This window comes from Telmatherina bonti, assembly GCF_933228915.1.
Source record: "Telmatherina bonti genome assembly, chromosome: 10".
NCBI classification, from domain to species: Eukaryota; Metazoa; Chordata; class Actinopteri; order Atheriniformes; family Telmatherinidae; genus Telmatherina; species Telmatherina bonti.
The window spans coordinates 33,055,336-33,079,528 of NC_136628.1; the positions used below are offsets into that span (position 1 = coordinate 33,055,336).

At 40.4% G+C, this 24,193-nt stretch overlaps 1 protein-coding gene across 1 annotated transcript in view; it reads left to right on the forward strand.

Moving 5' to 3' along the window:
- The window catches only part of LOC306761729 (protein turtle homolog B-like), a 146,361-nt gene that overhangs the window by 77,452 nt on the left and 44,716 nt on the right, over window positions 1-24,193 (forward strand). The window contains 3 exon segments of the mRNA XM_079248000.1: window positions 599-716; window positions 9,371-9,512; window positions 14,361-14,506. Of these exon segments, the coding sequence (XP_079104126.1) occupies window positions 599-716; window positions 9,371-9,512; window positions 14,361-14,506 (406 nt within the window).

The following is a 24,193-nucleotide window of genomic DNA, read 5'->3' on the forward strand; positions in this document are numbered from 1 at the left end:
GAATCAACTAGAAAGCAAATAGTATATGTCTACCAGGAACAAGCTGTGCAGTTTGTGTTGAAGCTTGCAGTGAACGCGATGCTGCACTCAGGATGTTCGCTGGTGCAGAAGCAAAAAAAAAGGCTAGAAAATGCTGTGTATGTCCGAATCAGATGGAACATTATAATGGAACAGTAACAGTCTTTAGGATTATATTGTATGATTTAAATGAAGGTCAAGGTCAACTTTATTTATATAGCACATTTCCAGACAGTAACACTGCTCCCAAAGTGCTGTACAATATAAAAGAACACACACAGAAAACAGTACAGTAATACACTATTGTAACCATGAATTTAAAAATCGGTAAACAATTTGGACTTAAGTTAATAAAGTCTGTTAGCCTGAGTTGAATGCTTGTTCAAAGTAATATGTTTTAAGCAAAGACTTGAAACTGTCAACTGAAGTTGCAGCTTGTATGTCCAAATGAAATGTTTTTAAACGCAGGCTTTTAGTTTGAGTTTTTGCTTGTTTTGGTTCGTGTAAAAAAACAAAAAATGAAACTTGAGTCCACCTTTTGAAGCTCATGTTGAAAGTGCATGCTGCTGCATGTGTTCAGGTGTCTGATGGGAGCTTGACAGTGCTATCCATCACCCGGGAAGATCGTGGGGCCTACACATGTCGAGCATTCAGTCCTCAAGGAGAGGCCATTCACACAACACGGCTGCTAGTGCAAGGTAGGTGCATACACACAAACACAACACAAGCAAAGAAAAAAGCATTTCGATGCGTTGCACAGGTGTTAAATTTCTGTCTTTATCACTGCATAATTATTATGGGTCCAAAGCAGGGTTTTTCATGTTTTCTTCTTTATGTCTTATTTGGAACTAAAACAACATATTATCACCCTAATCATGCAGTTCCTCATGCTGAACACTAGGGGGCATAGTACATTATTACCTCTGCCAAGGAGGTTCTGCTTTACCGGCGTTTTTCTGTTTGTCTTTTTGTTTATGTTCAAAATAACTCACAAAGTTAAGGACGGATTGTCATTAAATTTTCGTGAGTTGTTGAAAATGTAAAAAAGAAGAACTGATTTAATTTTGGTGGTGATCCGAATCACCGTTTGGATCTTTCACATTGTGCTTGGTTTAGGTTTGCGTTCTTTGAGTGCTTTTCTAGTATTGGTTTAATGAATACTGATTTAATGCGTTCCAATATCTCGTCATCTGATTTCAGTTTGATTTGATTTACGATCCACTGACTGTAATGAAAATCACATCCGTTGTAACTGGACGGCGTAACTTTCTATTCATATGAAATCTCACAACGTAACTAGAATATTGTTTAACATTTTTACTCAAGTGTTCAAATCAATTTATTTAGATCTGAAATTAAATAAAAGTAATGCACAACAAGGAAACTCAAATTATATCCATTTTCAAAGTGAAGTTAAGTTTGATTAACGATAATCATGTTGATTTTTAAACATTGTGGATCAATTTTATTTGCTAATTAACAACATGATTGACGTAGAACGAGGCATTGTTACACCCTTATTCATCACAAGCATGGTAATTGTTACATTAATGTAATGCCCTATTTATGTTATGATAATTGTTGGGGGGAGGGGTATGATCCACCACTAATGGTCATGATGTGAAGTTTGTGTTGTCTCTTAAGTTCTGGTTTCCTGTTTTATTTTGTAGTTTAGTTCCCCTCTGTATTGTAGCCCATTTTGCTTCCTCTTCATGAGCTCTCCCAGTCTGATTTACTGATTCATTTCACCTGTTCCTCGTTGTTTTAGCTGTATTTACACCCCTTGGTTTCTGTTCTCAGTCACTGATCCGTTGTGTTAGCTTGTCTGTAGCTGTGATTTCCCCGTCCTGTCTTCCACTCAGTTAAGGTTTTTGGATTAAATCGTATTCCTGTAAATTGTCTGCCTTTTGCCTCCCTGTCCTGAAATTGTGTCCCCAAACTTCCACGAATCTGTGACACCAGCGGATAATGCAGCTGAATACTTTAGCATGCTAATATGCTAAAATTTACCTCAATGTTTAGAAAAAACTTTCCACTGATCCCACGGCCTTTCCTCTGGAATCACCTGATCTCAACCATTGAGTGTTAATGAGGAAAGCTGAGAAACACGCCCCCACAGGAGGCTATTTGAAATATTCTACAATGCCACTGGAATGACGTCAGGCTGTGCTGATTGACTTTTGCGCCATGTTGCAGGTGCTGTATTTGAATATGATTCATGAAGAAGATGAATAACTACTGCGGTGTATAAATGTGTTACTGTGTGTGTGTGCAGGGAGTGGTAAAAGCTGGGTAGAGTTTAGACAGGCCTGAGTAAGTGCCAATCACGCCTGCTCCCCTTACCCTCTTTAAAATACAGCAGTCGGTTTAATGAGCGACAGTGTGAAGAGGCTTTGATGGAGGAAAATGTTTTCCTCCCAGAGGTTCAGAGCAGCACAACAAAACACACAGCATGACAAAATATTATATCAAAATGCGCCACATGACTTTGGGGAATGGTATTTAAAGCCACACGGTTTGCCGTCTCTTAACACCGTTTAAAGGATAAAGTCATTATTACAGTCAAGCTTTCACTGCGAAGAGTGGAAACATTTGGTTTTCTCATCACAAATGACTTGAAGCTTATTATTATCTTATCAATATGTTGTGTAAAATGGAAATAATTATTAAACATTGTTTAATAAATGTTAAAACTAACTATACTACTACTATCAACCTGGTAAAAACATGTAGCTATACCAGAGGTAGAGCTGCCTCTGTTTGATTTTCACCGCGATTATTGTAGCAAGCAGGATTGACAATAACAATATTTATAAAACACTTTAAATCAAATTTTTTTCAAAAAGCATTTTTCATATATTTAAAACACAGCACAAATTGCTTCACACATTTAAAAACACCCCTTCGTTCCCACCATATATACACACACATACATGCACTCATGCACACACATACAGGTACATGTTCATAACCAAACACTGCGTGTACACAACCTATAAAAAGTTTTTTTGTCGTATCTCCTCTTCTTCTAACATCTGTCTGTAAACATCTGGGAAGTGAGGAGACCAGTTGCTGGAGTTTTAGGAGAGGAATGTTGTCCCATTCTGGTCTGATGCAGGATTCCAGCTGCTCTACTGGACCTTGTTGCTGGATTTCTGCTTCCATGATGCTCCAGATGTTCTGCACTGGTGAAAGGTCTGGACTGCAGGCAGACCAGTTCTCCTGTTCCACCATGCTGCTGGGATGGAGGCAGGATGTGGTTCAGCATTGTTTTGCTGAAATCTGCAAGGTCTTCCGTGAAAGAGTCTGGATGGGAGCAGATTTGATGGAGCTTCCCAGATGTGGAAGCTGGCCACTCCATCGGCACTAATGCAACCCCATCCCATCAGAGATGCAGGCTGATAGAAAGCTGGATGCTCCACCTCCTCTTTAATCTGCAGGACACGTCGCCCATGGTTCCCAAAAAACACTTTGATCCATCTGATCACAGAACAGTTTTCCACTTTGCTGCAAACTACTTCACACAAACTTTAGTCCTGAGAAGAACACAGTGTTTCTTCAACCTGTTCACATGTGGCTTTTTCTTTGCACGATGGAGCTTTAACCTGCATTTGTGGAACTCAAGGTAAACTGTGTTCACAGACAGAAATTTCTGGAAGTCTCCCTGAGTCCATGCCATAATTTCCAGCAGATATTCATGTCTGTTTTCAAAGAACTTGAAGATCATGACAATCCAGTTTTGACCTTGATCTGTGTAGATATGAAAAATGTTCCACACTGTTCCTTTAAATAAATGAACTGAACAGCTCCTACAAGGGGTTTTGGTGCTCCATACTGTGAAGCAACCCCCAATATGTCAAACACCTTCTTCAAGTCCACAAATTACATTTAGACCTGTCAGACAGCTCTCATGCTCCTCTACATAGATATAAACTATAGACTGTGTAGAACTCGTCCATTTTTTCACGGCCGGGGACGGCGAATATCTGGCAAACCCTTCTCTCCAGGACACTTTGGATAGACCATACCGGGGAAGCTGAGAAGTCTGATCCCCCTGTTGTTGGGTCACGTCCTGCAGTTCTCTTTCTTAAAAAGAGGGATCACCACCTCGGTCTGGTAGTCTAGATGCAACATCCCCAATGTCCACATGATGTTGCGGAGGCATTCCAAACAAGACAACCCTACAGCATAGTCACACAAAGATCAACATATATTTAGACCAGGGTTCACCAACTCCGGTCCTCGAGGGCTACTCTCCTGCAGGTTTTCATTTATGAGTTCACACACACATACTCATTAGTTTGGACATACAGCGTTGTCCACTCAATAGATCCAATGTGAGTTGTACATATGTGTGCATCAAGTCTCCCAAAGAAGTTATTTAAAGCTTATGGAGAGAACCTGGTAGATACAAAACAAAAGAATCATCCACACTAAACATATACAAACAACATTTATGGACCCCAGACATACCAAAAGGAGCTAATGATCGATACAATACAATAATCGTACATTATCATTGGATTATGATGGATTATATAATTATTCAGTCTTCTTAAACCAGTCAAGGAATATGCAATTTTCTATAAATTATTTGTTCTATATTTGAATATCTATACCAGGGATAGGCAACTCCGGTCCTCGAGTGCCACAGTCCTGCAAATGTTAGGAGTTTTCCTGCTGCAACACACCTGATTCAAATCAATAGCTAATTAGCAGACTTGTGCAGATTTTGATGTCAAGCTCTGCACAAGTCTGCTAATTAGTGTGCCGGGTGTGTTGCAGCAGAGAAACTCGGACCGGAGTTTCCTACCCCTGAACTATACATACGAGTTCGACAAATTACTTCAGTGTTTCCCCACGCTAAAACACTTGACCTAAATCAATAGTTCATTAACAGGCAGGTGCAAAAGATGATGACAAGTTGTTGGAGAACCTTTTCATTGGAAACGGGAAGCAGATTTCAGGGAAACACTAAAACCCGCAGGATGGTAGCCCTTGACTACTACAGTTGGTGACCCCTGGTTTGGAGTATCACCCGTCCTCGGAGACAAACCTGCACTCTGAGGTCCTTTCAGAATGTTAAACTGGGAACCTTCATGGCGTCCCATCTAGCCATGCTAATTTCCCTCATTTGCATAACTTCGAACTGCAGCATATAAAGCAACAATATCAGAAAAAGGAAAGGGAGAGCACTTTTTGAAGTGATACTGCTGGTCAATCCTGCTGCGTTGTTGTGTCTCATGCTTCAGCATGTTGTATTTTAGCATGGCACAGACATGTTCTTTGTGTGTTTGGCCGAAATAGAATCCGAACATTCAGGATGTATCTTTGCAGTGATAATGCATACCGTCAAAGCAGAAAAACGATAAACCAGCAAAGGCTGCACTCCAGGTCATGTAATTTAAAGATGGCTGCTCCAGATGAACGCAGCTGAGTAGTCATGACCCGACCCCATCTTATCTGGCAACTGAGGCTCAATCTTTGACTTAATCATTTTCTCTGACCTCAGATCAGATTAATGCCTGTCGTTCGTTTATAGAGGCATGCTCACTTCATCTCGTTTTAGTTATTAAAACGAGTAAGAGTCAAATATAGTCTGCGGTCATGATGTAGATGATGATTAGATGGTAAAAGCATCTCTTCCCTGACTGAATCATGTCACTGTGCCTACCTGTAGAGAGGGTGAATCAGCCATCATGGGCTGAAGGTTGTTCTCTTAAAGGCCATCAATGACTTTAACTACAAATTTTCTCTGACTGTTAAACATAGAAGTTAAAAGGCCTTTTTTAAAATTCTGGTTATTAGATGCTCTTATTCGTCACAAAACAGACAGCAAATTTGCACACAGAGGAGTTTATTTTTTTGTTTTGTTGTTGTTTTTGAGGCCGAGTAGAAAGCCAGAGCAGAGCCGGGGTGCTTGTTTGACTGTCCTGTATAATTTACAGGGAAGACGGATTAATAGTCGCCCTCCTGGAAAGCCATTGAGCAGCAGATCAGCTAAGAGACTACAGTGCCAACAAATCTCCAGCACTCAGCTGGTTCCAAATGGGGCGGGTTGGCACTTACAAACACACACGCACACACTCAGCAACAACATATCCATCCAGCACAGCCTAGTCCTGGTTGTCCTGCTAAGGGGCTGACAGATGGAAATGCTGTGCTTGTTAAAGGATCAGGCTGTGGGCTACTAATCAGAACTAACATATGGGACTAGCAGTTTATAGCTGCAACACTGACTCAACTGCATGTGTGTGTGTTTGTTTGAGAGGGTATCGTTTTATGTCTGTTCCTGTATGATGCTAAAGTTATGAACAAATTGGAGATTCAGGGACATTTTTGTGTGTAAATACATTTATCATAGTGGAAAAGTACTTTTGAAGATTATTAAAAGGTTTTTATAATTCAGTTTTTGAGCAGGAAAGAGTTAAAAACATTTAACTCTCATTTAGATGAGCAACTGACTTGTCACATGATTTCTTGGTTTTCCTTACATTTATTTGTAATCTTTAATCTACAGCACAGTAAAATAAGTCAAATTAAATTTATTGAAGTTGTTCATTCAAATATATTGATTTGTGGAATTAATGCGAGGGTCGTGAATGCCAGTGTACTTAGGCCTGTCGCAATAAGTCAATTAATCTCATGATTAGAAAAAATGCAATGTCTTTCTTTTCTCTCTCGTTCTCACTTTGGGTAAAAGAGTGAGTATGTTACATCATGTTTAGAGACCATCGTGTTCCATTTAACCACGTTGCCAAAACCCCAGGAGAAATCCTGATCTGTTTTAGTAAACTGGGAACTGGATGAGTCTAGTCTGCTAATTGAGCTAAATGTTCTTTAGATATCTAAGTATGTTGGTCTTTGAAAGGGTGTACTTTCATTATAATGGCATTATTGTTATTTTAGTTGAAAATTGTCTCAAAATGACAGCAATAATCACTTTGCGCAATATTATCGTATATTACAATCATTTCTGAGACAATTAACTACATGGCTAAATTTGTTACTGTGACAGAAGTATACTGTATTTTATGTTGGGGGTAGTCATAGCCCTAAAAGGTTGAGAAGCAGTGCAACAGAGCAGCTCTGGGATGTGGTGGAATGAGAGATTTTCATCAACAAATCTTCAGCAAGTGTGATACTTCGTGTCAATATGGAATCTCAGAATCAATATCAGAATCTCAGAGGAATTTTCTAACACCTTGTTGAATCTGTGACACCAAGAAAGAAGGCAGTTCTGAAGGAAAAAGGGGTCCAACTTCAAACCAGGAAGATGTGTTGATTTCACTTCCTTTTAAAGAGGGATTTTAAAGACCTTGTCTTTATTTATTACACTTTTTATATACTTGAGGTTTTCAACATAAATTTAATTTCAATTGTTCTTTAGCAGGAATGGATGAGGAGTCTTTGCTTTTCACAGTGTGCTACAATAATGTCATTCGTAGGGTATTGACTAGTCGTTAAAGACTTCTCTGTGTAGAGTATCCTATTTTTGATGGCATTGCCACATATACTGAAAGAGACTAAACAGTGAGTGGTGCTCTCTGATAAATTCAACCACCTGATGTGGAATGAGTGGCAGAAAAACAGCCCACAGTTGCTTTTAGACTTAAACTTAAACGGTTATTGTTAGAGGGGAAAAAATGACTGTAAATCATGTTACAGATATATCCATGTGTGCAAGAAGGATGATCTGTCTGGCATGCCAAGGATCATTCCATAAATTCTCATAATCCGTTTTAGAGAGCTAAATAAGTATGGGATATGGCTCTGACTCTGCAGCGGCATCATGCATGAACGTGTGGCTGTAAATGTGACATGGGTACTGTGGAAAAACGCTGCGATCCCTACTTTGCTTACAAGCCAGACGTTGTTTAAATCTTTTAAATGTGTCTCCAGGCTTTCTGAAGGTCTTTCAAACTGTGGCTTCTGGACATTGGCTGCTTTTTTGCTCATTTCAGGTGCTTCCCATCCACCTGACTTATAAGTCAATCAAGCATTAAAATACTCTTTGCTCAGTGTTGCATCGATGCAACAACTTTGAGAATGTCACACTGGAATAATTTTAGATTGTGTTATAGACACTTTATTATCCCTTTCATGCATAGTGGTGACTTCAGTGGACATCCATTTATGAGATTTTTTTTTGTTGCATATTCATGAATCAGGATGGTATATTTGTAAATGAACTACTACAGTGGACATTAGTGAGTCATCTAACACATTACCACTCACTGAAGAATAAACCATATGACTGAATACAGTTGCATACATTGTCATTACCCAAGCTTGTCTTAGTCATAAAAAGGAAAAGAAAATGATACAGCTATAGTTTTATAGAATATTTACACTTTATAATTGCAATAATATATTATTTTAGAGATATCCTATAGACTACATTATATAAATAAATAAATACAAAGTGAAATATCAGTAATAAAGACAAAAGCTATCATTGCACGTGTCTATTGAAGTAAAATACTGTATTAAATAAATGCAATTGTTTTTCATTAATGCATGCATGATCAATATATATATATATATATATATATATATATATATATATATATATATATATATATATATATATATATATATATATATATAATATATATATATATATATACATAATTTGTTACTATCTGTTTAGTTTATTCTGGGAAAAATGATGACACAGTTTAGTTTCATATAAAAAAACTGTTCTGCTATTGGCTGAAAACTTGGAATATCTTAGCATAGTGTGCAGCTTGTCCTGAAGTCTGTCAGACTCTACTATACACACTTTTGTTGATTGGAGCTTATTAAATTAAAACCTAGAAAAGCACTCTGAGAGCACAGACCTCACTTTTAAATATTCCTCCCAGATCGTTCTTCACATTGAAAAGAATCTAACTTGGACAAAGACCTTTTCTCAGAAAGAACATCACAAACATCTGCCCAGCCGTTTTTGCATAAAGCTGCTAAAAAACGTAAAGATAAACACTGGCAGAAAAAACCTCCTTGGTGGAGGTAAGAAGAAACAGCTTGGAAGAATAAAGCAAATGTTCACAACTCGACATGATAAGCTCCAGTCCACTGCGATCCTATCAGACTGACAGTAAATCAGTATAAAAAATGGATGGATGAACCACTCTCAGCTTTTCCCTCTCCTTCTTCCAACATTCGAATCAGTCTCTGTTGATTGAACCGACAGCATCCTGGTATTGATAGCAGACAAGCTACACAATAAATCACAGGGTATATTTGGTTAATTACTGATTCATTGTAAATGATTGACAGATCATATCTGGCATCACACATACTGAACAAGCTAAAGATCCCTTTTGTCTGTCTGACTTTCCTCCACCAGGCCCTCCATTTATTGTCTCACCGCCAGAGAACATAACCGTGAACATCTCGCAGGACGCCTTCTTCACCTGCCAGGCGGAGGCCTATCCTCGCAACCTGACGTACACCTGGTTCTGGGAGGAGGACAACGTCTTCTTCAAGAAGTAAAGTTGTGATCGGGTTCATTATTGTCTGCATTGTTGCTTCACTTCTCGGTCTGCATCTGCAGCCCATCAGGCCTTGTTAAGCCTTGTGTGGGTTTCATGAGGAATATCAAACCGAGAGGAAGTAGTTTAATAAATTCAAGGCAAAATAGTAATTTGATTCTCAGCAAAGAAGTCAGTTTTAAAAAGGGAATGAAATAAAATGAAAAAGATGTTATCAATCCCAGAGAGAAAAGGGAATATAGTTCAAAAATATCTGTCCAATAAGAGATTTGACATTCAAAGCTGCATGTTCACTTAATGAACAGATTCAGTACATTAACAATATTAGAACAGATAAAAGAAGCAAAACAACAGTAGAGAACAAAGACTAAAACTGCATTTCTAACAAGTCTTCAGGGCATGTGCAGCTAGGTTTCTGTGCGGTGTATTTACATAAAAGTGGACGATCCCCGTGGTGTCTAGGGAAAAAGGGGGTTGCAACACAAAAGAAAAATGGCAACTAAAAGTTCCAGTAAAACATGGGATTTTATTTACAAAGGAATTCAAACCAAAGAAACTATAAGGGACAACTTCAAACCTCCTGAGACTGGAGCAAAATGAGCAAAATCCACTATTTAACTAAATTCCAAAAGCCAACCAAAGTTCTGTAACCACAGACCAAACAACCCAGGCAAAGACAGCAAACCATGAAGAAAAGCCAATTCCTGTAATTCCACAGCACTATGGCAGTCAATGCCAAGCAGAAGATGGCAAACTGATTGAGTCACTGAATTCCAGTGATGATGATCCTTAATCAGGAAGGTTTTCTAATGTGTGGCCAATGGGGAAAGATCTTGGGATGATGTCCACCAATCCTGAGCCATGATGGTACAGGAGGAGCTGAGGGATGGTGGTCAACCATCTGTGTTTTCCGGAGTCTCTCCATTTGCATAAAGGTCTGCAGACCAGCAGACTTAGGTCCATAAAATGGTTCCCAAACAGGAGATGGGAGTCAGTCTCCTGCTTTGTGCTGAGAATGCAAACCTGGCTTTAGCTTTGAGCTTACAGGAAGCTAAAAGCTAGCAGCAGTGATTCCAGCACCTCGGACTCCCACAGCAACCCCTCATTTCCCTGAGGGACGTTGTTGTACCCCATCTCCAAGTCTACAAAACACACGCAGACCGAGTGGTCAAACTCCTATGACCCCCTCGCAACACTGTTAGTGTCAAAATACTACTGCTGCATCACGTGGATGCAAACCTGAACCCATGATAACCCAGCATGGCATAACGCATGTGAGACATCCACTTTCTGAGACATTTGGCATCATTTTATCATACGAACTTTCCTCAAAATTATGTGCAACACAATCCGATTTTTGTGTTCCGTCCCTTAGAGGACACCAGAAAGCAGAAAACTACACTATAAACGTTTGGACATATCAAGTGGTAATGAATGGGAAATATCCTAAAATATTTTGGGACTTTTTATTTGACATTTTGCTAAAAGGATATATAAAGATAGGATTTATCTTAACATTTTTTCATGGCTAAACAATCAGGTGGCGAATCCATTCCAACATCCTGGAGTAAACTTTTCCAGGGAAGTGTGATCCCAGAGGGTTCGAGCATACTCTCTAGGATCAAACCACCAACCCAGTGTTTCAGCCCTCACGGGTTGTTCCTGAACTACATCGAAGAGGCATGGCCTCCAATACTTCAACATCTTAGCACGTTTCTCATCCACCCCAGTTGCTCTGCCACAAGGGTGGTTTATAACTTCCAGATGGGACCTCTGCCAAGGTAATGGACAGACTCTGCCTGTCCTGCAGAGGGCATAGTGAGCACATTATGGATATCAGAAAATGTTACAACAGCCCTCATATTGTCCTCTTGGTTAAATCACACAAAGTTTCCTTTCTGTTAGACAAAAACATTGAGGTCTGTGGCCTTTTGCATTGATGTTTTGGCTCCTTCTTGTAGCCCTTGTCAGAAGGATCACATAATGTTGCTGGGAAGTAGGTTCTCTTAGGTTTTCCAGACTGCAGATGGGGGTTATGTCCCCCTTCTGTCTGGTGTCCAGTGGAAGATGGTATCCCAGGTGTTTGACAATTTCCCTCAATCCTGTTGATGGTCCTCTGTATCTCTATGGCCTCCCTGATCCATCTCAGGTGTTTTTTTTGCTGTGTGTGGATGACTCTGGCTTGCTTTTCCAAATTCATGATGTGCTTTTCTATTTTTAAAACCACACATCACTCTGAGACACTTACCGATACGCCCAGAAGACAAAATGCAAAAGGAAAGCGTAATGTCATTTCTGAAATCTGCTGCTTATCATGCAATAAAACATACAACCTGGAATTGACCTTCCATTTGCTGTTGTTTTTATATTTCATCAATATTGATGAAATATATTGACACTTTGCAATATTCTGTTAAATGTCAGGAAAAAATGCCATTTGTTAATAGTTGTTTTGGAAAGCCTTTGTTAATCCACCCACTCTTTCCCCTCATTATAAACAGAACAGAAGACAGAACGAATTGGATTTTAAAGTTACACTTCGTAAATGTCAGTTTACAGATCAGTTTTATTGCATTGTTACCTGTAAAACAGCCGTATAAAGTTTCCTAGATCTTAATCCATTCAAAGGACTAAAGATCAGGCTTATTAATCAGTTAAATGGAACAGTTTTATGTTTCAGCTTCACTATGAAACAATCACATTCATGAAAATAAATTAATTGGTTTAATTAAAAAGACTTATTCCTCAAAGGGAGCTTTTAATGCTGTAAGAGTTTTTCTTCCTATTTTTAAATTTTAAGTACTGAAATAGTTTTGCTCAAATAATTAAAGAAATAAAAACTGGTGGTTAGCACCACAGCCTCACACAACCTGGCTGGTTTGAACCTCAGCTGGGGGGAGGTCCGAACAGCGACCTTTCTGTGTGGAATTAGCATGCTCTCTCCTTGGATGTGTGGGTTCCTTCCGGCTTCCTCCCACCGTCCAGTGACATGTATGTTAGGTAAAGTCAGGGATGTCCAAAGTCAGTCCTCTAGGGCCACTGTCCTGCAGGTTTTATCTGCTCCAACACACTCAGTTCAAATTAAATGGGTTCAACAACCTATGAAGTTCTGCACATAGACTGATTAATTTGAGTCAGCTGTGCAGGAGCAGGGATACATAGAAAACTTGCAGGATTGTGGCCCTCGAGGACCAGAGCTGGAGACCCCTGGCTGAAGTGGTCACTCAGTTCTCCCTAGGACTGAATGTGGTGTTTTCTGGGTTGACTTGGTGATAGGCTGGCAACCCTGCCTCCCACCTGCTAAGTGCTGGGACAGACTCCAGCTCCACTGGATCCTAAAATAGAACAGGATTAATCCTCAAAGGGAAATTATTATGTTGTAACAAAAAAGAATAAAACATATTACAATTCAAATCATTAATATTGAGCTAATATTAGTATATTACGCTATCAAGTGATATTGTCACTTGATAGCCTAGTCCTCCGCAGGGGTAGTATAAATCTCAGTTTGGCCTGTTGGTGTATATGTGTGTGAATGTGTATGTACATGCGTTTTTGTAGATGAATGTATGTTCATGCAAATGTCTGTTTTTTTCTTTCTTTCTCTCTCTATTTCTCTCTTTTCCTCTCTCTCTGAGGTGTTTTCTTTCTCTTTCCCTTTCAATTTCTGTCTCTCTTCTATCTTCTCCGGTCTGGTCCAGCACTAGAAACTCTGTATTACAATTATACAAAATAAATAAAGATATAAAATAAGAATCCAGAAAATCAAAGGGATCATCATACCAGTAATGCTGCCCTTGGCAAAGTAAATTTGCTCAGCAGAACACAGCATCCAGACCATCATTCTGCTTGCTTAAATGCTGGACAAGACACGAATAAAAAAAAAAAAAGATTGGTATCTACTAAGGGGTAAAATATTCAGAACTGAAATTGAGTGTGTTTGTTTTAGAGACTCTGCCTCTCTAAGGTGCTCTAAGGTGAACGCAGTAACGTTACTGAGATGTTGCCGGTTTTTCTGATTGGTTGCAACAAGTTCATTCAGCTGTTCCTTTTCATCGCTCCTTACTTTTCCAGCCTTTTGTTGCTCCTCTTTCCATCCAATTTCAAAATGAGCTAATATTTTTCACGATACAGTAACTTTTAACAATTAAAGTTTTTATGTTCTGAACAAACATAGTTTTATTGTATTTCTATTGTAGACAGAAGGAAAATTTACTATTAAAAAAAAAAACAAAAAAAAACCCTGGATTGTAGATATGTACGTAATTGTGCAAAAATGGGATTAAATGGTAAACGTCCAGATGTGTAACTGAATAATAAAGTAATCTGTGGTGGTAGTATCAATATCTGTGTAAAACTTTCAGTGTTTTTTTTGCTTTAGGGTGGAACTTAATAAGCTGAGAGAATATACGTTACTGTGATTTCCTGTTGGCGTTTGAAGCCAGTAGAGTTGTAGAGCTCTCTGGCAACCAGCTGTTCAGCTTTGAATCATAAATCAAACTCTGTGTCGGCCATCATTTATGTCTGAGTCAGAGCTACACTTCCACGGGGAAATGAGAAAAATGACAGAAAAAAACACAGTGCTGGCTGAAAATATTTTCGTCATCTTCACAGGGGTCTTGCATCACACACGAACAACTAAAAACGTGCAAATATCCCAAATGTTTTCCAATAGATTATCAAAAAAATGTATCAAAAATTGGGAAATGCTCAGTAACAGGAAGGATTTGCTACTTGAAGCTTCAGCCACGAAATGTTTCATACTTCATGTCAAATAATTTGACATTCAGATTGGATTTTTATGTCATACTGACCCAAATGCTTCCCTTTCCTTCATATCCACAGCGACCTTAAGCGGAGAGTCAGTATTCTCATTGACGGGTCCCTCATCATAGCCCAAGTCAAGCCAGAGGATGCAGGAAAATACACCTGTTCTCCCAGCAACAGCCTGGGCCAACCGCCATTAGCCTCTGCCTACCTAACAGTGCAATGTGAGTCTCCTGACTACTTTCATTTGAACACTGTCATGCTCATTTACAGCTTCTTCAACTTCATCACACCAAATGCATCATATAATTCATGGGTTTTTATAACCTATGCTCCTTTTCATAATATTCCGTTGTATGCCTTTACAGTTTTATGTTTCTAATTCTCTCTGTGGATTTATTAATGTCCTGCACATAAAAACAGTCATTTTTAAAGTGGCTGCCTCCTTTGATTGAGCAAATTTTTATCCATCAGAATTTTGTCCTAAAGTACGGAACCAAATTGCTGCCAGAAAGACAAACGAGTACTAGACATAAAAGTGTGTTGTTTTAGACATGTATTCTGAGTAGTAAGTAGCAATGTGGCAATTAAAGTTAGGACAGAGCTGATTCATTATTGGTGCCAATCAGTTGGGCATTAGAATAACATACTTTTGTTTAATAAGTCTGCGTACCATCAAAAATGGCAAAACTATGGCGTATGAAATGTCTTTCGTGATGTCTTTTTGAGGTTTGGGCTTGGGAAACACTTTGGGTTAGGCTTAATTGGTATGCTGTTTGGACAAAGAAGCCACAACAGACAGATAAACCTGTAAATGTGAACTTGTGGTATGCTATTTCAGTGCGGAAATGCCAAATGGATTGGATTCCGGCGATCCACCTCACCAGTTCATAACCAGTTCAGATCTTATGTGGGCCTGCATTGACAAATTTGAAATATATATATATATATATATATATATATATATATATATATATATATATATATATATATATATATATATATATGTATATATATATATATATGTATATGATTAAAAAGTTGTCCATCTAAGAAGTGAAAAGAAATGATGCTGCAGACAGTGGCTGAAGCTTTAGGATGGAGCACTAAGCTTCAGCAGAGACAACATGGAGGGATTAGCTCACAGAAAAGTTGCTCCAGTTCATCATTCTGCCCAGTCGGTCTGTCTGTCAAGGATAATTCTGGAAATTTCTCTGGTTAAATTGCTGTAATCCTGCGTGACAATGCAGCTCACATGCAGAAGGTGTGGGAATGTCTAGTTTGGGATGTTCTGCTTACACGTTGAAGCATGTTGAGCATAACAGAATTATTTCACAGCGCAGTTTTCACCAATGCACGTAAACCCAACTTATATTGCATCCAACCCCTACGGCTCCTCTCACAGATGGTGAGCCCACGGGAGGATGGTGAGCCCACGGGAGGGCTCACCATCCTCCCGTGGGCTCACACTCCTCAGCCTCCCTGGTAAGGTCTATTCAGGGGTCCTGGAGAGGAGGGTCCGCCGGATAGTCGAATCCCGGATTGAGGAGGAGCAGTGTGGTTTTTGTCCTGGTCGCGGAACAGTGGACCAGCTCTATACCCTCTCTGGGGTCCTGGAGGGGGCATGGGAGTTTGCCCAACCAGTCTACATGTGCTTTGTGGACCTGGAGAAGGCATTCGACCGTGTCCCCCGGGGGCTCCTGTGGGGGGTACTCCGGGAGTATGGGGTACCGGACCCCATTGTAAGGGCTGTCCGGTCCCTGTACGACAGGTGTCAGAGCTTGGTCCGCATTGCCGGTAGTAAGTCGGATTCGTTTCCGGTGAGGGTTGGACTCCGCCAAGGCTGCCCTTTATCACCGATTCTGTTCATAACTTATATGGACAGAATTTCTAGGCGCAGCCGAGGGGTTGAGGGGATCCGACTTGGTGGCCTCAGGATTGGGTCCCTGCTTTTTGCGGATGATGTGGTCCTGTTGGCTTCATCTGGTCGTGATCTCCAGCTCTCGCTTGAGCGATTCGCAGCCGAGTGTGAAGCGGCTGGGATGAGAATCAGCACCTCCAAATCTGAGACCATGGTCCTCAGCCGGAATAGGGTGGATTGCCCTCTCCAGGTCGGGAGTGAGGTCCTGCCTCAAGTGGAGGAGTTTAAATATCTCGGGGTCTTGTTCACGAGTGAGGGAAGGATGGAGCGTGAGATCGACAGACGGATCGGTGCGGCGTCTGCAGTAATGCGGGCTCTGCGCCGGTCTTTCGTGGTGAAGAAGGAGCTGAGCCAGAAGGCGAAGCTCTCGATTTATCAGTCGATCTACGTTCCTACCCTCACCTATGGTCATGAGCTGTGGGTCGTGACCGAAAGAACGAGATCTCGTATACAGGCGGCTGAAATGAGTTTCCTCCGCAGGGTGGCCGGGCTCTCCCTTAGAGATAGGGTGAGGAGCTCGGTCATCTGGGAGGGGCTCAGAGTAGAGCCGCTGCTCCTTCGCATCGAGAGGAACCAGTTGAGGTGGCTCGGGCATCTGGTCAGGATGCCTCCTGGACGCCTCCCTGGTGAGGTGTTCCAGGAACGTCCCTCTGGGAGGAGACCCTGGGGAAGACCCAGGACACGCTGGAGGGATTACATCTCTCGGCTGGCCTGGGAACGCCTCGGGATCCCCCCCGCAGAGTTGGCAAATGTGGCTGGGGAGAGGGAAGTCTGGGCTTCCCTGCTTAGGCTGCTGCCCCCGCGACCCGACCCCGGATAAGCGGCAGAAGATGGATGGATGGATGGATGGACGTAAACCTGTGGAGCATTTTAAACATTTGCAACGAGCACCGTCCTGTCTTCAGGCTGAACTAAAAGTCCTTGTTCAGTGGCTGCATGAAGATGTTCCACACAGCTTCTACTATCAGATGTCCTCTACAGCAGAAACGAGCCCCCTGGGCAGATACCGCAGAGATACTACAATGTGTCTGCTACACTGTCAGACTATCAAGCATTCCCAGATTATTCCCATTAATCCTGCTCCCTTTATAACACATTCTCTTTGACCCTAAATATGAAAGCAGATGTCACTGCTAAATTAGAGCTACTTTGTTTTTATTAAGATTATAAAGCAGCTACAGACATTGTCTTTGATTTACTGAAGGGTTTTTTTTGGGAAATATTTAAACTGGATTAAATATGTTTATGTTAAAATATTGGCTGCACAGCTATCTTCTTGCCTCACAGCAAGAAGGTCGCTGGTTTGAGCCTTGGCTGTGGGGGTGGGGGGTGGGGGGGTTTGAACAGTAAGTTTGCATGTTCTCCCTGTGTGTGTGTGGGTTCTCTCTGGTTACACTGGATTCCTCCCACCGTCCAAAGACATGCATGTTACATTAATTGATAAAACTTGTTGGTTGTGTGGCAGACAGGTGACCTATCCAGGGTGTACTCTGCCTCTCGTCAGATGATTGCTGGGAAAGTCTCCAGCTTCCCGTGACCCTAAATGATACAAATAAAAGAGTTGATATTTTATTTAGAAGTTCTGCGTGGTTTTGATCAGTACTGGGAAACATTGGTTTTGGCAGAAATCTCAATTTCAGATTTAGGAATCAGATTATAATCCCAAAAAAGTGGGGTAGTTCATCTCTAGTCACAATTATAGATTTTCTCGGTATGATTGTTTAAAAGAAATAATCTGACCTTTATGATTCTTACCATTATAATGCATCAATTAATTTCCCAACAATATAAATGTGTAAAGCCACACAAACAATCCTCATAGGTCTCAAATTTTACTTAATTATTTTAAAGTGACTCAGAAGTTTTGTTCCAATTAGATTCCCTGTGCTGCTGAATTTCCTGCTGAAGATCATTTTAAACACTTGCTGACTGTCTGAAAGCCTCGTGTGTTAGCTAAACACATGGAAAATGTGATGAAGATGTGTGACTCCATCACCAAGCATTGTTTTATAGTTTATGCAGAAGGTATATGATGACAATAAGTAAGCACACTGATCAATTGTTTATTGAAAATGTACAAAATCAAATGTTGATCGGTGTTTGTGGAGGGGGATTGGCCATAACTTCCTCTGTGAAAGAATTTCAATCAGTATTGTTCTATTGGAAAACTTCCTATACATTTGTTTATTGTTATAGTTTCAAGTGTGTAAATCTAAATGCTCAACAGCTAAAGTTACTACTTACCTCCTGTCTTCTTGGCAGAGCACAGGAGCTAAAAGAGGGGGGTAGGCCTAACTACCTGCTAAAGAGCTGCAGGAGTACACCATGTTAACGAGGAGGGGGATGTAGAGCAAAGATAAATGAGTTTTATGCATGGAATGAGGTTAGATAGTCACTGACTGATGTGTATGTATAGAAAGAGATGCGTATATGTAAATATTTAGGCTTTTTTGTGATTAATGCTTTTAAATATGTGTTAGTATTTTGTGGTTTTGTTATTGTAGCCCCACCTTAACGGGCTGATCTCTTCAGGTTTGGCAGCAAGAGGGTATAAAAGCCTGCTGTTTCTGTGTGGAATGTGATATTAGTCAGAGTGTACATGGAAATAAAGAGTGGTACTCATTTTTGGACTATAAAGCAGTTTCACGCCTTTTTATGTCAATCGTTTGACCAACGGCCAACTGACAGAAATACACGCAGAAGGAATAAACAAATAAATAAATAGATAAATAAATGCAGTCATTTACAAGAAAAAAGGAGTAAATCTTTAATAAAAAAAAGCATATATTAATGTTGTTGTTTTTTTTTTATAGAATCAATCATTTCTACCCCCAACCTCTTAATTAGATTATTATGGCCAAATTAGCAGACAAGTCAGCTTTACGCTGCTGCCATTAGAAGAGCAACGATTAAACAAATGATTAAGCTACATCATCATCATCACAGAGAACATTCAGTTTAAGCTATTTTTGCTTTGATTTGGTCTAAAAACAGAACAGACAAGAAGGCATCAGCGTTAAATGTCTTTCAGTATCTTGTTTAACTGTGTCAACATCACTAATGTGCATTACAAAAATAATATAATATCATTAGTTCAGCAGCTGAACTAATGATATTAGCCTTTCCATGATCGACAGTTCTCTGCCAGAATGATTCTCTGCCTTGTTTGTTGTCACATGAAAAGAAAAAAAGTCCAACTATATCATTCCAATTTCCCCTCAGGGGATTAATAGTTATTTTCATTTCATTATATCAGCCTCATTGTTCATTTCCAATCCTCGTTCAGTCACCATGAATCACTTTTCATGACATCTGCGCTAACTTGTAGTTTCTATTTACTAAGTTGCATAGAAACACTAAATCTGTAGGAAGAAGTCTTCATCTCTCTGTATTTGTTCAGAGTGGGACAGCGCCGGAAAGCCGAGTCCAGAAGTCGTCTGACTGATAAAGACTGAGTGCTTGTTTGGGACTATTTAACTCCTGGGTGTAACAAAGTTTTGCCTGAAATTTGCTTTTGTTGTCTAAAAGCTTTGCCCACTACCAAACCCAGTGATCACATGAACTAAACCTCATTTGATCTCTTGCTCTGGATCTGCAAGACTTGCCTGTGTCCATGCAGTCATGCATCATGTTTCCTGAAGAGTCCACCAGAAGGAGGAACTTCTTTCTTGTTCTTGAGGTGCCAAGAAGAAAATGGCATTTTTATTTATTTATTTATTTTTAATAAACAAGAAAAGAAAGAAAATGACGTTGTTTTGTTCTTGTGGACGTGATTTAAGACTGTTCTTGACACATCGAGCTTGCAGAACCTTTTTCTAATGCAGCTCCGAGAAGTATCGTGTGATTGGTCGGACATTTGAGGTGGGCGTGGTTAACACGGAAAAACATAGAGAACAGTTTATTTTTGCTGATGCAGGTAAAACGGATTGTTTTGATAAAACAGCTGATTAAGAAATTCTGAACGTGTTTTCAACATGTGGCATTAAAACACACAGCTGCGTGAACAACTCGCCTTGCTGCAGACAAAGTTTCTCCTTAAATTAGAAATAAGCAGGTTTGTTGCATAAAGCAGACATAGCTGCACACAGTGATCCCCAACCTGTTGCTTCTCGTGGAGTTTGAGACAAAAAAAATATTTTTCCTTGTTCTTGCAGCCTTGAGAGCAGGAACAAAGTTCTCACTTCTGTTGGAGGATGTCGCAAGCTTGAATCTACCACAGTTAGCTCAGTTCTTAACATAAAATAGTTTGTTATAAATGTTAGAAATTGGATAACGCTGTAATATAATTCAGCCTGTAACAGATGCAGCTACATGACATGGTTCATTTCAACTACTTAGTTGTTGTCTTTGGTAGTTGTTGCTGTTAGATGCAGATAAGGTTTCCTGCATCAGTTGCCATGGTGATACAAGCTGCTAATAGAGAACCACCTTTGTGAAAAAACCTGATCTGAACCTGAGTTTGCTGCTGTTTTGTCACTCAGGTCTCTGTGTTGTCACATTGACTTTGTCCTGAATCAGAAAACATTTGTTTAAAATCAGTTTTTTTTCACCTGTTTAAAGATCTGAAAAGTCATTGAATTAGAAATGTTTTGAGTCTTTTTAAACTGGAACTTTCCTCTGAATTAGGTGGTGCTCAGATGCCACGACGAAAGGACGATTTTATACAATCCACATTAATCTTTTTTCCTTCCCTGTTTTCTGCACCAATCAATCAAATCATTATTTCTAACATTAGTATCGATATCGGCCCAAAATTTCCTTAAATATTTCTTGCCCAGTAATTTTTTTCCTTTAAAATCCCATTCAAACATCCATTTATCCGCTCATTCTTTTTCATTGCCCTTATGTACATACATGCATTCCTGAGCACACTGACACATATCCATCTCTCTCTCCCTGCATCTCATCATGGTTTGCCGCCCCCTCGTTTCTCTGCCGTAAAGCTCCCTCAGTCACTCCCGGCTTGATACTGTGTGAATTTTGTCGCCTCAGAAAAGCATCTGGCTTGTGTTCGGAGCAGACGGGCTGGAGCTGCTAGACGTTACTGGTGACCACCGCCATTACTCAAAGCAGCAGACATTTAGAATTCCTTCAATGTCTTGAACCCATCGACTGCTGTGTGTGTGTGTGTGTGTGTGTGTGTGTGAGTGAGCAGAGGTAGGCAACACCAGCCGTGAGAGGGAGGGAAGCGAGGGAAGGGGGATTACATCATTGTTGTAAGACCAGGGACTTTTCTGGTCAGACTGCAGGGGGCTCTCTCTGCATTTCGCTCTTTATTTTTTCCACTTACACTCATCTTTTTCTTTTTCTTTCTACTCTGTCATCCTTTGCTCTCATTCATTTCTGTTGAAATCTCTCCCACAATTATCCGTTTCTCCTTGAACAGCTTGCCAGTGATTAACTTCCCCAAAGCATCTTTCAGTGGGAACCAGCGTGTCGTGAGCGATAGGGCTGTCTGAGGGCTATATTTAGAAACTTGGCTGATATTCTTGTCTGTGGTGCTGTTGGCGGTGCTCCTCTGGGTGCAGAGTGCTGGCAGGGCCACGCTTTGGACTTCAGAGGGGAACCGCTGTAGGTACAAAGTTAACTCTAGCGGCAATGCAGTCCTTTCAACCTCGCCACTCTCACACGGTCATTTCGCCCAGCTTCCTCTCCTTCTCCTTTCTCCTTCCTCACCATCTCACCACCTCATCCTCGGCTCTCCTCTAGCCTTACGTCATCCAGTTGCCTCTTTCTTTCTCTTTCTCACCTGTCCTCTTTCCCACGCTCAGCCTCACTCATCCTCCCATCTATCGCTCTGCTGATCACCTCTCCTCCCCCTCGCTCACACCATCTCTCATCCTTATCACACAGTACCGTACTGTGAAGCTCTCCTCTCTGACCTCAATGTGGTGCCTCGCTGGTGTCGTCGTCCCCCCCCATCTTCAAATTTCTGGATCAAGAGGAAGTTTTGTTCTCTTCTAGCCTCTTTGTCCTCTTTTCCTGACTAGACAGCATCCCTCCTTTTCGTATTTGCATGCTTGCTGACCAGAAGGGAGAATTTAACCACATCAAACCTTAATCATGCAGATTTAAGATGCTGAGGGGAAAATGTGGAAAGATAACCAGCTACTGTATGTGATTCCACTGACTTGGGTAGTCTGGAAAAAAATACAATTGAAATATTTACTCTGAGTGCATCATATAAAAGGAAAAAATCATGGAATATTCTTGGAAATCCTTTTTTGTGTGTGTTTTTGTAGATATGATTCTTCTGCATTGCTACCTAGCTAGCTGATCTTTAGATTTACATCAGGATTAGAAACGGGGGTTTAGACCCTCTGTCGAACAGGAAAAAACTGGTTATCTTACATTTCTGTCATGTAATAACTGGCATTTTGTTCTGTTTGTTTGGGTTATTTTAAACCTAGCTAGCTGCCATGTTGTGACGAATGAATTGGCTCTGTCAAGGGGAGTTTATTGGGTGTAAAGGAAATTAAGCTTTATGGACGCAAGTATTGTTCTTAAGTTTAGGTTATTTTACAGCTGCATGTTATAGCTGGACTTGACAGGGGTAAACAAAGAATACTGGGTGTGCGGAGAAGATAGGAATGTAAAGAGGAAAAAAAGAAGCCGACAATACAAATTTCAATTCAATTCAGCTTTATTTGTATAGCGCCACTCCACAACAATGTTGTCACAGGGCACTTTACACACACATCATTTCAAGCCAATTCATACATATCCTATAATAGAAACCAACTGACTGCATCGAGTCATGACTTCGATCCAATCCCCCATCCTGAGCTGCACGAGGCGACAGTAGGAAGGAAAAAACTCCCCTTTAACAGGAAGAAAACCTCCGGCAGAACCCGGCTCAGGGAGGGCAGTCATCTGCCTCGACTGATGATAGAATTATATCAAATGATAGAAAGCAACCAAAACAGAAGAACGAGACAACCAGCTGCAGCAACTCTTAAGAGACTGAACAAGAACATCCTTTGGCCTCAGTAAAAAAAAAAAAAAAAAACATCATAAAAAAAAAATCGGAGAATCATCAGGAGCACTGAAAAGAAGACCAGAATGAGGGGTGTTTTTCATGACAATAACATGAATAACAAAATAACCATGTTTTACTTTGTGTGGCCAGAGTGGCCACAGATGGCAGTAGGCAGAGGTCCTCCACCAAGATAGCATTTATTGAACACTGGTGCATGTTGTAACCAAAACAACTACAAAATCACAAAAGAAGAATAATATAACTCAACAATTACTTTTACAGACTAAAACTTAACTGAAATCAAAATCTACCCAAAAGCCCCGCTACATCATTCTCTGTCTCGGAAACAGACAAAATACCGGCCTTAAAACCCTTCACAGCTTAATCCCTAAAGGGCCACCCCGGCACCTACCCTACACCTTTCCCGGTAAGCACACTAAACATTCATAAAATCATTCTTTCTCAGGAACCCTCGATAACTCTCCAGTTTCCATATCCACTGACATCGGGCAGAAAACATATCCAAAAAAAAGAACAGATAAATAATTCCTAACACAATACAGCTCTTGCCCCTCCTTATACTTCAATCCAGTGACATAAAACCCTGTAAATCCACAAAATTCAGCCGTGAAAAATGGCGATGCCCAAAGACATAATATACATATACATATACATACATAGATGCTGCATAGTATCACGCTGCCTTTACGAGCTGATGTCTCATCGTGCCTCCATCTTGGATGGGTCACCCATGCGCCTCCAATGCATTTATTTGTAAGGTGTAGGCCCAACCACAACAATAACTTAACCAATTTTTACCTGATTTTTCTCACAGTTTGTTTGTTACAAAGGGCAGAGATATTGTTATGATACAGGTCACTGTCAAAATTAGAAACTACATGCTGTTTTTTTTATTTGTATGAGATGCCTGGACAGTCTCTTTTCCAACACAGAAGGGCTTTGCATTTATACATTGAGTAACACAGCTAAACGTGTGGGGGAAAGAAAGTC